General features: G+C 41.1%; 1 protein-coding gene across 10 annotated transcripts in view; it reads left to right on the top strand.

Moving 5' to 3' along the window:
* Positions 1-16,796, top strand: part of PARD3 (par-3 family cell polarity regulator) — a 609,688-nt gene that overhangs the window by 318,969 nt on the left and 273,923 nt on the right. For all 10 annotated transcript variants that reach the window (XM_075587739.1, XM_075587740.1, XM_075587743.1 and 7 more), the window contains 4 exons: positions 835-974; positions 3,175-3,303; positions 6,564-6,602; positions 16,165-16,356. In XM_075587739.1, coding sequence (XP_075443854.1) covers positions 835-974; positions 3,175-3,303; positions 6,564-6,602; positions 16,165-16,356 — 500 coding nt within the window. The remainder of the gene's footprint in view (positions 1-834; positions 975-3,174; positions 3,304-6,563; positions 6,603-16,164; positions 16,357-16,796) is intronic.

Here is a 16,796-nt window from a genome sequence, read left to right as displayed (position 1 = left end):
TTTTTCTATACTGTTCACCAGGGGCGCGCAAACTTATTGTATTGCAAACTGCCTTGCTCCCTCGGTTCCTGCGCCACCCCCTTATCTCAGGCCGCAGGGGTCGTGTGACGTCACGTGACCCGCCACTTTACCAAGGCAACCGTGATGTCACATGACCCCGCGGCATCATTTGACGCTGCGTTGCCATGGTCACGCGTCCAAGTCTGCTGAACCTCAGTAAGTAGAGGTTGCAGAGGCCTTGTGCGGTCCCCCGGCATTTAATTTAAATGCCTTGGGTAAGAGTGCGGGACCTCTGCAACTGCCCGCACCCCCACTCTCGCTTCCCCCAGTTTGCGCACCGCTGCTGTACACTGTACGGTGGAGGGTTTTTGTTACTTTTTTTTACCCGCGATAACTTATATAATGTGCGGTTGAAACCTATTCCAACTTCACGTTGCAAAGCCGCATAACCAGCCTCACACTGATGAGACCCAAAAGATTGAAACAGCTGTCTGTGAGTAGGGTTACTGGCTGTGCACTTCTATAACCCAGGCTGTGCTGAAAAGCTGTGCAATACGACAGCACAAGCTTATAGGGGGTCCATGTTACAATGGACATGAAGTAAAAGCGTACACACTGTTCATTTGCATGTCATTTCCCAGAATCCCTGGATGCATTGTATGCTAAGGGATAATGGGGAAAGGCAGGGTTCAGACCTGTCAGACATCTGAATGTGCTCTCAAGTGCTATTTTTATTTGTTAACCACACTAAAATGCATGATTACAAAGCATTTGGTTTATCAGGTTAGTTGCAATGAAGAGTGAATAACCTTCCTAGTTTTTAATCCAATGTAGGTGCAGAAGGATTGGGATTTAGCATCACTTCCCGGGATGTCCCTCTTGGTGGCTCAGCTCCTATCTATGTCAAGAACATTCTTCCTCGCGGAGCAGCTATTCAGGATGGCAGACTGAAGGCTGCCGATAGATTACTAGAGGTAACTGGTTTTATTACTATTGTAGTATTGTTGGCATTGATTATGTTGTTTCTATATAAATAAAAATGTAGCGTGGCAGTATGTACCTCATCCTTGTCATGCACACATTTCAGGATATTAACTATAAACGTTTTATTCTAACCGTTTCAAGTATTGTAATCCTGTCCCCGTCCCCCTCACCATCTTTTCTGCACAAGTGTAATCTTGCTTGTTTGCCCCCTCGTCTCTCCTCTTGGTCTTTCTCTCTTCTTGTTCATTCTCTCAATTTTCCCATGTTTGTTTCTCCTTGCATTCATTCTGCTTCTTGTTTACCAAACACTTGTGTTCTCACCCCTAACTCACTCTTGCTTTTTCTATCTGTCCCTTCCTCTGCCCTTGGTCGGTGTAATGTGTGCCACGATAACGCACAGATAATGATGTACCAAAACCTGTTCCACAAAGTGCATTTTGGTGGGGCCCGTGCTCTCATGATGATGTCACATACCGTATGGACTGGAATGATGGAAACAGGTTCCATTGTATTCAGTTCAGTAGGACTCCTTTGTTTGAACAGTTCTTTACACCTGTAAAATTACCCTATAAATTGCCTCCACAACCTGGCCATAAATAGGAGATATCTCTGGGGTGAGTCTCACCAGTATTATCCACTTGCCATGGACTAATTTTAATAATTACGTTTTTGTTTTCCCCTTTTTAACCTATAACTCTAGAAATGCTGCAATAAAAATCGCAGGTGTGTTTGGATGCGTATTATTTCCATTCAATGAATGCAGGTTAATGCTCTAACAAAGCATTGCCACACCACATTGAACAGGGTCCTTTCTTTATATCCCTCTGTTTTTCCATTCTTCTGACCCCTTTGTCTCTGCTTTCATCTATCCGTCCTTCAATCTCATCCACGGTTTCTGCCAGTGTCAGTTGCTTGCACGGCCTCTCTCACTGTCCCATGTTTTTCTCACACATTTTCCTTCATGATACTGTATGTCTTTTAGTACTCTTCTAAGTCTTTTCTCTCATATCCCTTCTGTCTCACTTTGGCCATTATTAAGTGAGCTGGGAAGGCTTCTTTCACTGCTGGAGAAGAGTCCCGTTCTATTAGAAAGAATGACACTAAAGTCTTCATCACAGGCGAGACTGCATCTTGAATTGGGGACCTTTGTCTCATGTCTCTGTTGCCTCTTTCTCTCATTGTCAGTAAGAGATTTTAGCTTCTCTCTTCATCCCCTTGAAATAAAATGCAAAGAAAAGATCTGTACCTCCAACTACAATTGCGATGACACTTGACCTCTTCACATCCTTACACTCTGCGACTGCCCACAGAGCAAGCCTGCACAGAATGTGTTGCAGCTGTGAAATCTAACCTGTTAGTTGTTCACTGTGGGTTGTAAGAATTTCAAGACAAATTTTAATTGAAAAGCTGTTTAGGAAGTTACAAAATACCAAATTAAAAAAAAACCTAGGGTTTAAGGAAATGAGCAACATCTCTCAATGTTTGAAACCATTGCCCGTTCTTATTAATAAGCAGCAATTTAAATCACCCAAAGCTATACAACATAAAATGTTTTCAATAAATGGGAAGGAGGGCTGGCCTAATAGTACTAATGCTTAACAGTCTTTCAAATGGGGGGTAAGGCCCACATTGAAATCCCAATTTGCTTAATCTGCCTGTACACCAGATACCAACAATAGATTGTCAGCTCTTGGTATTCATTGTTCCTGCAGAATTATTTGTACTGTGCACTAGTTTCTTAACACATTGTCCCCTCCCACCCTCTTTCTCTCGCCCCCCCCCCCCCCCAGAACTGCGCATTCAGAAATGATCAATCACAAAGTCATTGGATTTAGAAAATATATTTAGCATCATCATTTAAATATAAATAACCAAGGATTCAGTATTGCTGTAATATACAAATGAAATGTTTGTGTTAATGGTTCTAAAAGATAATAATGATAATCATCCTAAACATTTAATTGCTCAGTCATTTGTTATTAATGTAACTTTTTCCTACTCTGCATGACTCATAAACGCAGTCTCTTCAAGATGTTTGTCCTCCATTCCAGTGTGGTCATTACTTTCAGCTTCAAAGCAAATACAGGTCATGTGTTAAATACATTTCAGTAGTCATGTGTAGTACATCAATGAATATAGCTACCACTACAAGCTGCACTATGTAAATGTTGTAATGGTTTTCCTTTAAAGGTAAACAGTGTCGATTTAACTGGGAGAACGCAAGAGGAAGTGGTGTCTCTATTGAGAAGCACCAAGATGGGAGGGACCGTGAGTCTTCTGGTCTTCCGTCAAGAAGAGGGTTTCCATCCAAGGGAACTGGTGCGTAACAAATACAGATGAATAAATAAACATTGCTACCTTTTTATTTTTATTCTCGTCTGTAAATGATTTTATTCTTAGCTCAAGTAAACCGAGAGTATGGCTTTAAAGTCACTTTGTAACACAGTACTGGTATTTCAGTTGCCTGTAAGTGCAATCTTAAAGTGTTTTTGTTTTCTGGAGAATAATACATTCACTTGGAGATATTATACTTTTATTTTTAAGGATCCAACCTATTCCGTAGTACTGAAGTTATTCCTGTAGCAACAGAAAGGAAAGTGAAAGATAATAACATTAATAAAATGGAATATGAAATGTATGTGGTTTTATTTTTCTGGGGTAGATGGTACATTTTATGATACAATCTGCTCCAGAATAAAAAGGTCCTAGGTTTTTTTATGTAAATTTTTTTTGGTACCAAATGACCATTTGAGGGGGAAAATGTTACATGAATTAAGTAAATGCCGGACAGAAACCAAAGTAACCACAGAAAGGAAATCCAAAAGTCCCCTTTCTGTAAGGTACATAGTTTTTAAAGTGTCACGTTAAACATTTAAAGAGCATTATATAAAAATAACTACACTGCATATTATTTTATGGCAGCTGGATTATGTTACATATTCTCCACATGGGAGTATTTAATGGAAACCATGCTTTTTTTCCTTTCTGACCAGTAATATGTTTGTCTTTAGTTTATTTAAGGCCTATCCAGTTTGAAAAGCATGTAATCCTGTCTGCTTATGCTATGCAGTATGTCTCCTTGTAGTTCTGTGGGAAATTATAAAAAATTAAAGAAAGGAGGGGGGATACCATATTAAAAAACAACCAAACCAAAAAAAAAACCCTACTTGATGATGCGGAGACTGGATGCTGATGTTCCTCTGTCCAGAATTGCGTTGTGCATTTCCTTTTAGAGTTAAAACATGTTAAACATTTATGAACAACAATCTTGACCAGTTGTTTTATTCTTGACCCTTTTATTTTTGCTCTCCTCCGTATCGGAATGTAATGGTCAGAACGTTTTGGTGATTGGATTCCAAAATCTGATCCAGAAAAAAAAGTTACATGACTTCTAGAAGTGGTTTTATTGTGTAACAAGCAGATCGGGTTCTCATTCACATTCTCGTTCTGAATGTCATTTAGCGGTGTGCAAGCTGTGACAACTGTGTTTGAATTAGTTGCAGTGACCTAGTCATTGAATTGTGCTTTCGTTATACTGTATCCTGACATACTGTATGTGCCGTGCACAGATGGTGTCATTATGTGACTTCATGTTAACGTTGTTTTTTTAATGTTTTTGCTCATATTAAAGACTAAATATTCAAAGTGCCATGATATTTTTGTCTTTTTAGTTAATCTCCATCGGTATCTTAATTTAAGCATTTGCAATGCTTTATAAACCAACTAAAACAATTGCTCTGTTTTATAAAAGCTATGCTATATTGGATTGAAATGGCAATCATTTATTTTTGTGTTTTCTTCATAGCCTTATGTGTAGGTGAAGTTTGTAGATGAGGCAGTTGGAGGATAGGGATAAACTGTTCTTGGCAAATTGCTCAATTAAACAAAGACAGGAAATATTTAAGAAGAACATTGTTGAAAGCAGTGAATGTGGGTCAGTAGTTTAAAAAAATAAATGAATAAATAAAAACACTTTGTGGAGGCTGAAGTTCGATAAATGTTGGGTGTACCTCTCGGCATGGACGCACACTGCAGGTTACGCTAGATAGGGTCAGTGCATCGTCCTCCCAAGCACTCCATTGTCTACCTTTACTGCCAGAGGGGATTTATGGGGGAGAGAATAGGTAGGCCAGAGCAGACTCTTGTATGAGCTCAGAAGACCCGTTTGACATGTCCCACAATCCGTACCCCTACAGAACACTGCTGACAAAGTCTGCCCCGTTCAAGCAACCTATTCAACAGAGGAAAATTGGAATCCTAAGTCAGAGAATATGGTATGGGTAGAAAGTGGGCATAAGTCAGGTTCACTTTATTACTTGTGCTTAGTCTTTACAGAGAGAGGTGGAAAAGAGATACCTCCAGTTGAAAAGCAAAAGTTTATCTGGATGTTACATGGAGTCCAGTCAATTTTCAGAGGAGTCTGTACTAAAGCAACTTGGTTACTCAAAAGTGGACATGAGAATGGGGCCAGATTAGATATATCGAGACTATAAAAATAATTGAAAGAGTTGCAGATTTGTTAATACGCTCTACTGACCAGGCCTAGAGGACTTACGTTGTATGGAAATGAATGCCTCGAATAGGATGGTTGGATTTAAGAGTAACCATAGCAGTGCAACAGGACTTAGTACTTTTACCAATCCTGTACTAGGACTAGTTTGGTAGCAGTAAAGAAAATGTGCAGATGGACAAAATGGCCCTCATCTGACACACACACACACACACACACTCACACACACATATAAAACAAAGAGGGACAGCGCGGGCTCCATAGTGTAAATAGTACAGGTTTATTTATCACGAGCTAAAAAAAAAAAAAACTCACAGCAATGAGATAGGCCTTGCGCATATGACAAAAACACCCAGTGTCACTCTGTTGGTCGGGAACAGCAGTCTCGTGGCTGCAGCGTGTGTATCTCTCTCTGCCGTCGGGTATCTCCATTGTGAAGTGCGTCCACCTCAGCGGCCCCCGGCTAAACAGCCCACGCTCCTTTCGTTACGCAGCTCCGCAGATCCCTTCTAGTTCAGCAGGAGCTCAATGAGCTAGATAAATAAGCCTGTACTATTTACACTATGGAGCCCGCGCTGTCCCTTTCTTGTTTTTTAGAATTATCATGGAAGGTGGGTGTTTCCTGTGGATAGCTGCTGGGGTGTTTTTTTTATTTTATTATTTTTTCCGTTTTTTTTTTTTATTTCATTTGTTTGTTTGCTACTTTTTGGCTTCCCTTGTGTTTTATCCTAGTGTTTCCATTTCCTTATCCCTTTCCTCCTTCCGTGTTGGTATCTATGTGGTTTGTTTGTTTGTATTTGAGCTATATTGTGTTATAGGATATCAGCTCATTCTATTCTCTCTCTTCCTATCATCAATCAGTACTTTTACCCATTTCCACACCTAGCAACAGGCAATGTGATTTTATGTGATTTTATGTGATATATATATATATATATATGTGTGTGTTTTATATATATATATATATATATATATATATATATATATATATATATATATATATATATATATATATATATGTGTGTTTTAACAAACCTGCTCTTAGATTTTATTTTGTCTTTCATTTTAGAACTCTGAACCAAATCCGGCATCCAACGCAAGAGAAACGGTAAGAGTTTCTTACTTTACACCTAAATGAAGAGAATATAGATGTTTTCTATAATTGCATGGGTTTACTACAAATACAAGCTGTCTACCTTATTTTATTCCAAACTGGTAACAAATGAGTTTGGCAATCCTAGTATTTTTTGTAATTTAAAATAAAATTATTATGTGGCCTTTTAAGAGGAGCCACTGCTCCGTGTTTCCCAACAATGCCACTGTTCTACTGGTCTGTGTCCGTGCCCCCGCATTCTGTGCCTCTCTGCCACCGCTCTACTGGCTGCAGGGAGTACTGCAGGGATTCTTCCGTTTCTATTAACCATTCAGAGGTATCGGCTGCTTGTTAATGTTTAAGCTTTTGACGATCTAAATTGTCATACCCACGAAGCATGTCATTAAAATCTGACATCCTGACGTCTTATTAGAATTGGGTGGAAAAGTTAGGAGTGCTTCTACTTTTGTGCTTTCACCTGAAATATTTTAAGGGAGATAATACCTTTAACGTGTGTGTGTTTTTCTTTTTGTTTAAATAATGGTTTGTTGAAATTCAGTGGGAATTGTTTGCATGTGCAGTGAAAGAGGCGGACTAGTGAGGTTATTAAAGAGGCAGTCCAAGTGACACATTAAACAAATATATATTTTTAGTTTTTTAACATATGCAGCCTTTGATTACCTTTTATTGAAAATGAATTACCTAAGCAGCCAATGGATTGGTTCTCCCTTGATGAGATCAGCAAAGTTCCTGCTTCTCGGTGTTCACTAAATGGCTGCTGTTCAGTCAGTGTAACTCAGCAGATACAATGTATTCTTATACTACTAAGGTAACATTATAGATTGTTACAGTTTGCAGCTCTAACTGCGGGGAACATTGGCAACAAATTGTCACAAACGGGAAAGTGTTACACGGCAGGGGAGGTGGGCTTAATGAGGCTCAGTATATTAAAACTCATTAAAAATGGCATTAAGAGTTGAATTAAAAAAAAAATTAAGTACTGTATTATCTTATACTACAGAACTGATTTATTTAAAAAATCACACATGTAGGACATTGCTTGGATTGTTTTTTTTAATGCCCAGTTTATCATTCCAGGAATAGAAAATGTTTTTCCAGATAAATCACCCTGGATATTCATTTTTGTCCGACCTATCTTTGTGTATTTCACCCTCCTGCAGCTTTGGTTTCCATTTTGTACTTTTCGATCTCTTAAGCCCATTAGTTGCTTCTTATAAAACATTCATGTCCGAGTAGGAGAAGATAGTCACTGAATACTACATGCTTCTGTTGGCATTTTTCAACCGCAAATGGTGAGAAAGTATTGGAAAATGAGCAGTTTATGCTTTTTCAGAGGATAGCATATTTTGTGCAGGTTAGTCACTGTGAGCGATCCTGATCATTACGATTAGTGATCGGCTGCAGTATTCTTCCCCTCGAAATGAATGTCTACATATACCCTGGTGCAGATGTGTTGCAATGAAGGGCAAATATCAGATCTTTCTCTTGGCTTAGTGAGTAAAGACACTGACTGACACTGAGATTGCAGGGGAGCCTGGTTCAATTCCTTGTGACCTTGGGCATGTCACTTTATCTCCCTGTGCCTCAGGCACCAAAAACATAGATTGTAAGCTCCGCGGGGCAGGGTCCTGTGCCTGCAAAATGTCTCTGTAAAGCGCTATGTAAAACTAGCAGCGCTATACAAGAACATACTATTATTATTATTTTATTATTACTCACAAGATGCAAGTGGTTTTCAGGCATATATCAACAGCCTATTGATATATGCCTGAAAACCACTTGTACAGGTGGTCCACGTTATCCGAGGACTGCCTGTATCTTGTGAGTAGGCTGAATATAGAGCCAAGATAAAGATCTGATATTTGCCCTTCATTGCAATACATCTGCACTTAGATTTTTGTGTTGTGTTTTCTCCTTTTACACATGCCCCCCCCGTTATTGTGAGAATATATTCCTACGTTGTGGGACCAGTGATAACAGGCCCCACCAGAGGGTTTGGGCAGGGAGTTTCAACCTTATATTTGTATTTACACAAGTCACTTTATCACCATTTTGATATCTAGTGTAATATTATAATTACACCCTTTCCAAAAAAAAAAAAAAGAAATAAACTAGAAATGGTAGTGTTTGAGGGAGGGAGGGTGGGTGGGGGGAGAGAGAATAAACGATGAGATAAGACTAAACAATGTTATGCTTTGATAATGATCCAGCATCTGTCGGAAACTCGGTTTGTGCTCTTTTAATTAGCTAGTACTGTCCTATAAAAATATACTGTCACGGAAGGGTTGACATGGGTGTTACAGCCACATTTTTAGCTATTGTTTGAGATTAGTTAAAATGTTGACATTGGTTGGTTCCCCAGCAGGTTGAAACAGTAGGATTTTGATCCTGAGCAGGATAAATATTGAAGCAGACACCCAGCGACATTCTTAAGACGGCTAAATAATAAAACATGTGGAAGTAGTTATTTTATGCTTTGATTTTATACACAATGAAAATCATATGCTATAAATTCTATTTCTTTGAACAACACTAGCTAACTTTTTCTGTTTCTGGTACAGACCGATGAAATTAAACGCAGGAACATCTTTGAAGTCTGGATGTGTTTTCGGCATGGGCAGGCATAACATTGTCTGCTAGATATGAATGTAACATCTGCGGGATTTTACGTTTAACCCATGCGTTGCAGAAATGAGCCAGGTTCATTAATGAGTATAATCCCGGTGCTGCAAGGAATCCGGAAGATCTCAAACTTCATTTTCCAGGCGAACAAATGTTCCGATTCAAATAAAAGCAAAGGGATATTTTCCAAATGACCTTGAAAATAAAATTATATTTGGCAACTGATATTTAACAGCTGCTGGCAAATTGCATAAAACAATTGCCACCAGATGTGACCTATTATCTTAGATAATAAGAATAATGAATTTCAACTTATATGTGCAAATCGGGTTCAATAAGTGTTAGATGGCACATGGATAAAATTAAAATTCTTATGCTACAAAGACTTGGCAAGAGTGAGAATTTAATATGGTAAAGAACAACATTCAACCAACACTATTACTTCATTAAGTTTTTGGAAGTCATTTAATACCGACACTGTAACTCTGACATATTGCACAAAAGATAATAGATTTCGAACGCATTAGTCCTGTTGAACTTAAACTGTCGGGAATACTTTTTCAACACTTCATTTGATATTTATTTTTATTGGAGTTACTCCGTTAACGTTTTAAAACGCTTTAGAAAATGGCAAACATTGAAACTTCCAATTCTGCCGATTTTACGATTTTATAGAATGGAATATTGCTCGTGTCCACTTAAATTTTTTTTTTTTTAGCAGTCGTCATAAATAATATATATATTTTCATTTGAAAATAATGAATATAGTTCTTGACACAGTGCTCAACCATGAATCCAATATCATGGGGACTGCGTGTGGATATTTAAACTCCTTGCTTAGTCTAAATTAAAGCACAATGTCTATTAAAGGGATATTTGTTTTATTTAACTTTTTTCTGACCCCCTTTTTTCTTGCCAAGTGGGGTGGTAATTTAGGTAACGTGTGTGTGTGCGTGTGTGCGTGTGTGCGTGTGCGCGCGTGTGCGCGTGCGTGTGTGTTCCATCCCTGCCCAGCTTCTAGGGAGATTACATCCTTGTGTTTTATATGGCTACTCCACATGGGCTACCTGGACTCAGGTGCTGGATTCAAGCGGCTGGGTGATGAAAGTTGTAGAATAATGGGCACCAGGAACTTTTGAAGTACAACAGTCATTTATTTGTGTCCCTCATGGACAGGGGCTGCTCATACACACACTAATGACGTTGCACTGTTATTTTTATAACAGACGTACAGGTACATGAATACAGTTCTTCCATCTGTAGCCACTCTTAAAAACTTCAATGAAGGTTTGATTTAGTTACTCTGAGTAACTGTGGGACCTGGCCGCCCTGGTTGCTTCAGAACCATCAACGGCATTGATACAATAACAATAGCATGTTCTTGTATAGCGCTGCTAGTTTTACGTAGTGCTTTACAGAGATATTTTGCAGGCACAGGTCCCTGCCCCGTGAAGCTTACAATCTTATGTTTTTGGTGCCTGAGGCACAGGGAGATAAAGTGACTTGCGCAAGGTCATACGATTCCTACGGGAATCCTGACGGGTCTTTTCTTGGTTGACACAATACCTTTTGCTTGTTTGGGAACTGTCACTTCCATACAGAATGCTGAGGAATATTGGCGCTGATTCGCATTTAGAGCTGATCCGTCGGCGCTTGGGAGCCCTCTTTCCTGAGGCCCTCTGGCGTGCCATATTCCTTTTTATTACTAAGGCCTCGGGCATGGTCAGCTCCTAGGCGCGCTGCTGCTCGGCACTGAGCCCCTGCAGCCGCAATGAGAGCGGCTTTAGCAGGGGCTCGCGCACGCTTCCGCACGCCTGCGGAAGCGTGTGTCTTAAGAAATCTTTCGTTTTTGAGCTCGCCAGAGCGCAGGGCCGGTCACGTGAGCGGTTCGCCCAATGAGGGCGAACCAGCTCCATGATCTCACTGGCCCGCCCCCCAGACACGCCCACGGACGGCGCGCGCTCTAAGGCCAGGGAAAGCACCGCTTTCACTTAGCCTCAGCGCGCCTCCGCACGGCTTCAGTCTCTATGGACTAAGCCTTAGTCGGGATTCCATTTCTTCTTTCGGGTATCTTGACTTAACTGGTACTGTCCCTATCTACAACATAATAAACAGGAGGGTCTATACTGTTACTTTAGAAACATTACTTATCTACTCTCCCGAGGCTGCTCTCCTCGTGTCCTCCTGAAACCTAACCTTCTAGAATAGTCCCTCCTCCTTAAATACCCCTGAATTACGTCTGGATTCCAATAGAAACCCATGATGGGGCCCAGCATACCATTTCCATGTTGGTAAAGTAAAGTGAGATAATAGATGGGTATGATCACTAGATGATGAAACTACCAGCACGACACAGGGGGTAATGCAAAAATATGATTTATTGATCCAGCAAGGAAACATCCCTACATTTTTATCCCCCGGGGGACCGAAACGCCTGGACTGAGCATCCGATTGAGCCACCTGTGCTGGAGCAGAGATATCCTGAAAACCTGACCTGTTGGGGGGACTTGAGACAGGAGCATTGCGGTTGAACTCTGCAGGATTCCTGAATTGATTACTTTAAAAAAAAAAGTGTGTTTGCCAAGCACACGCATTTAAAGTGAAACTTCTTTCTTTTGTCACTTTTTTCTCACAAAAATTGTATTTATGATGGTGATGTTTTTAATTAAAAAATCAATGCACAATTTCAGTGACAAAACGCAAAGAAGTTTGACTTAGAACGCACAGGCTCGGCACACACACCCTGTTTTAGCTAGTTGCACTTGTATATTTATACTAACTGTGAATTCCATGTGTGTGTCTCTGTCTCTGTGTGTGTGTCTCTGTGTGTGTGTCTCTGTGTGTGTGTCTCTGTGTGTGTGTGTGTGTTTGTCTCGTGTCTTCTGCGCATGCGCCGAGCGCCTATGACTGCTGCGCATGCACCGAGTTCAGATCTCCTCTTTTGCCCACAGTGACGCGCAACGACGGCCTCTTTTGCCCACAATTACATAATTTCCGTGACATTACTTCGGTCTCCACGAAGCAAATTCTCCTATGTGCCAGCAAAGAAGTTTCACTTAAAAAAAGAAATAATATATATACTGAATACTGAATACTTTTTTTTTTTAATTGTATTTTCGAGTGCTGCTTCATCAGGGTTGGAATTTCTTTAATCAGACACAGTACTGCTGATGTTTTGTTAGATGCAAACATGTCACCCTGCTATTGAAGGACTCCGTTATTTTTGCATACAGTAGCTGCAGCTGAACTAAAACTGCTATCGCGCTCTGATACATACATTTACATTTTCTAGCCAGCGAATGCAATTTGCCACCCCATATTTTTGAATGGTAGTGCATTTTAAATAAAAAAAGGTATTCAACATATTTTATCATTCATCAACTTTTTATTAGAAATTATATACATGAGTGGCTCCATTCAGCTGAAGTCATTTTGAATGACCTTTGTGTCAAGTAAATGTTTTGAATGAAAAATGGAGCAGACCTAATTGCTTCAGACATTAATGAATATGGAAGCAGGGCTAGTCAGGGAGACAATGTCATATACATCCCTGTATAATCTCTTGTTTCCTGTTAAGTGTATATAGCAGTGATTTTCACCCCTCCGGTTCCGCGGCCGCCAGGGGGGAGAGCTGGGACAACTCTCCCAGCTGTCCCTGGTCCGGTAGCGTGGCTGAAGGAGGAAGCATCATGTGTGTTAGAGGAAGGGAGAGTGTGTGTGTGTTAGGGGGGAAAGTGTGTGTGTGTGTTAGGGGGGAAAGTGTGTGTGTGTGTGGGTATGTGTTTGTATGTGTGTTTGTTTGTGGGTGTGTGTGTGTGTGTGTGTGTGTGTGTTTGTGGGTGTGTGTGTGTGTTTGTGGGTGGGTGTGTGTGTTTGTGGGTGTGTGTGTGTTTGTGGGTGTGTGTGTTTGTGGGTGTGGGTGGGTGTGTTTTTGTGTGTTTGTGGGTGTGGGTGGGTGTGTTTTTGTGTGTTTGTGGGTGTGGGTGGGTGTGTTTTTGTGTGTTTGTGGGTGTGGGTGGGTGTGTTTTTGTGTGTTTGTGGGTGTGGGTGGGTGTGTTTTTGTGTGTTTGTGGGGGTGGGTGGGTGTGGTTATGTGTGTGTTTGTGGGTGTGTGTGTGTTTGTGGGGGTGTGTGTGTGTGTGTTTGGGTGTGTGGGTGTGTTTGTGGGGGTGTGTGTTTGTGGGGGTGTGTGTTTGTGGGGGTGTGTGTGTGTGTTTGTGGGGGTGTGTGTGTGTGTTTGTGGGTGTGTGTGTGAGTGTTTTTGTGGGTGTGTTTGGGAGTGTTTTTGTGGGTGTGTTTGGGTGTTTGTGGGGGGGTGTTTGTGGGGGGGTGTGTGTGTTTGTGGGGGTGTGTGTGTTTCTGGGGGGGGGTGTGTGTGTTTGTGGGGGTGTGTGTTTGTGGGGGTGTGTGTTTGTGGGGGTGTGTGTTTGTGGGGGGGTGTGTTTGTGGGGGTGTGTGTTTGTGGGGGTGTGTGTTTGTGGGGGTGTGTGTTTGTGGGGGTGTGTGTTTGTGGGGGTGTGTGTTTGTGGGGGGGTGTGTTTGTGGGGGTGTGTGTTTGTGTGGGTGGGTGTGGGTGGGTGTGGGTGTTTGTGGGTGTGGGTGTTTGTGGTGTGGGTGTGGGTGAGAGGGGGAGAGAGTTAGTGTGTGTGTATATAGGAGAGCGAGGGAGAGTTTGAGTGTAAGGGAGAAAGTATGAGGGGGAGGGGCAAGAGACTGGGGTGAGAGACGAGGAGGGGGGGAGAGAGACCGGGCGAGGTTTGTGGTTCCCCAGAATTTCACAATTGAATTATGGGGTTCCCTAACCCGAAAAAAGGTTGAAACCCGCTGGTATATAGTAAGAACCCAAGCTAGATGTTTTAAAAAAAAAAAAAAATCACGATTGGGGCAGCTCATGAAAAGCTAAACCTTCTGCAACATGAGGTACTGCACTTTTCCAACCTGTTGGGTGGCAAAAATGGCTGGACTCTCCAAACTGTGTTACAGCTGACCCACTCCTGTCCCTGAAACACCAACAATGACACCTGTTCTGTGGTTAGGGGGGTCTCTTCCTGATAATGTAAGTTATGTTTCCGCTGGGACATTCACAGCACAAAATCACCATTACATTAATGCCGACTGTCACTGACACAGTAAAGGATCAGTCCCTCCAAGAAAAGAAATGGCGGAAAAATACAGAAAATAAAATCTCTCTCAAATACGAGAGCATTGTTTTTGTTTTCTTTCCAATTCTCACGAGAAATGATAAAATAAGCATTTCTGTTGACAGACTTCATACCTGTAATGTATGTGGGAGGAAAGCGGTCATTTTATGTGGTGGTTGTAGCATTCAGGGAGGAGTCTGCTTAAAAATAAGTATACATCATACCAAGCTGGCAGACCTCCAGTCCCCCAAGTCCTTTCTGACAAAACACCCTTATTCCTACCGATTTGCAAGGTCAAGATGGCAATATTTATTTTTGGGAGGTGGGGAAGGAACTGTGTACTTAGACAGTATTGCTTGTCCAGGTGTCTTTATAAGGCTGCGGGCATGGTCAGTGCTTAGCCGCTGAGGCAGCGGACTTACCCCCGGCACCCTTTATGAGGGCAGCTTTAGGGGGCGCTTCCGCACGCTTCGGAAGGCGTGCGGAGGCGGAGGAGACAGTTAAATTTAAGTTTTCGCGCTGAGGGGAGAGGAGGGTCTGGTCACGTGAGCGGTTCGCTCAATGAGGGCAAACCAGCTCCGTGACGTCACTGGCCCACCCCCGGACGGCGCGCACACAAAGGCCAGGGAAAGCACCCGCTTTCCCTCAGCCTCCGTGCGGCTGCAGTCTCTATGGACTCAGCCTAACCTTGCTTCCCAAAGTCATGCCCCATTGTTCCATGGGTAGTGCCACATAAGGTATTATGGGACAGAACTTTAAGAACAAAGCCATGATTGACTCCTGCACCACAAATCCTGGCTTTTTAAATGTGCAGTTCTTCCCCTGCAGGGCCCAGACACCAAGGCATGGATTCTAAGTGATGTGGCAACCTCGCAGTCGGGATTTGTCAAGTCCTGTTTTCAAGTTTAGGGGTCCCCAGAACAAGGATTGCTCCTTTTAATAGAAGACAAATGTAGTTCTGTATCTGTGATCTATAAAAAGGAAAATGTCTGCGTGCAGTACTTGAGGCAGAGACAGGCCAGATGAGAAGCCAATGCAGTTAAAAGTTATCCTTCCGAGAAGTACGAAGTCTGATGTGAGAGAGAATGCAAGAAAATAATGTTTGAAAGAGAGCACTGTATCAAATACAGATGTGAAGCAAGGGCAGAAATAAAAACTATTGGGTAAAGTGGAAACATTTGCTGAGCAGGAAATCATGTTTATGAATTTCAGATAGCAGAAACTTAACCCACAAGAGACAAAGATTAAACCACAGTAATGCATGTCCTGTGACACAATAATCTCTGACTTGGATTTGTGTAACAATTACACAGGATCACAGAATGCAGAAATATGTTGTTAAAGACACTGTTTTTTTTTCTCATTTGTCTGGCATCTAAAGAAAACCAATATATTTTATGAATGTAATTGGTATTGAGCACTAATGGCATTGTTTGTTCTAATCTTTTATCCCTCATATCTGAAACGATACCTATGGTACTGTAAGCTTTTATAAAATGTGTCTTTTTATTGCCCAATGAATAATTCAACAGGTTCCCCCTACCGTTAATTCAGAGCAGAGCGGTTTTCTTATGGTTCATTTAAGGACAATATTATTTCATTCTGGTAAAGATCTGGAGGGTTGCACATATACATATAGAATGTTCCAACATGTTGATTGCAAATAAAGTTTCAGGTACACCTTTTACAGTAGAGGACAAGCTACATTTTGCAAAGCTATACGACGTCCCTTCATATACATAGGTCTATAGAAGAATGATTGTCAAAAACATGTTGCTTTTCTTCCCCAATAGAAAACAGAAGACGATGATGATCTTGTTCTAACTCCCGACGGAACGAGAGAGTTCCTAACATTTGAAATTCCTTTGAATGATTCTGGCTCAGCTGGTCTTGGTGTAAGTGTCAAAGGCAACCGGTCAAAAGAGAATCACGCCGACCTGGGTATCTTTGTCAAATCCATTATTAATGGTGGAGCCGCCTCCAAGGTAAGCAGGAGGACATTGACATCTTTATCTTGATTACAAGTAATATTACATAGTTACATAGTAGATGAGGTTGAAAAAAGACTTCCGTCCATCAAGTTCAACCTATGCTATATTTAGACAACAGATACTTTATCCTATATCTATACTTATTGATCCAGAGGAAGCCAAACAAAAAAAACCCATAAATATTATCTTTGACATGTTAAAACTTGAACTATATGAGACATAAATTGGACACACAGGCATTTTCTCATTTAATTTGTGCATTTCTCCTGCATAAATCTGAACAGTGATTGTTTTACAGTCTGAACATCTGATAGTTTGCCAATGATAATTGCCTAAACATAATTGAAAAATCCTAACTTTGAAGCCTGTAAAGTATCTGTGATGTATTATAATGAATAACATACAACACTGAGTACCAGATTTCTTTTTTTCTT

This window comes from Ascaphus truei, chromosome 2, assembly GCF_040206685.1.
Source record: "Ascaphus truei isolate aAscTru1 chromosome 2, aAscTru1.hap1, whole genome shotgun sequence".
NCBI classification, from domain to species: Eukaryota; Metazoa; Chordata; class Amphibia; order Anura; family Ascaphidae; genus Ascaphus; species Ascaphus truei.
The sequence above is the reverse complement of the archived record's forward strand: the minus strand, read 5'-3'. Positions and strand labels throughout refer to the sequence as shown.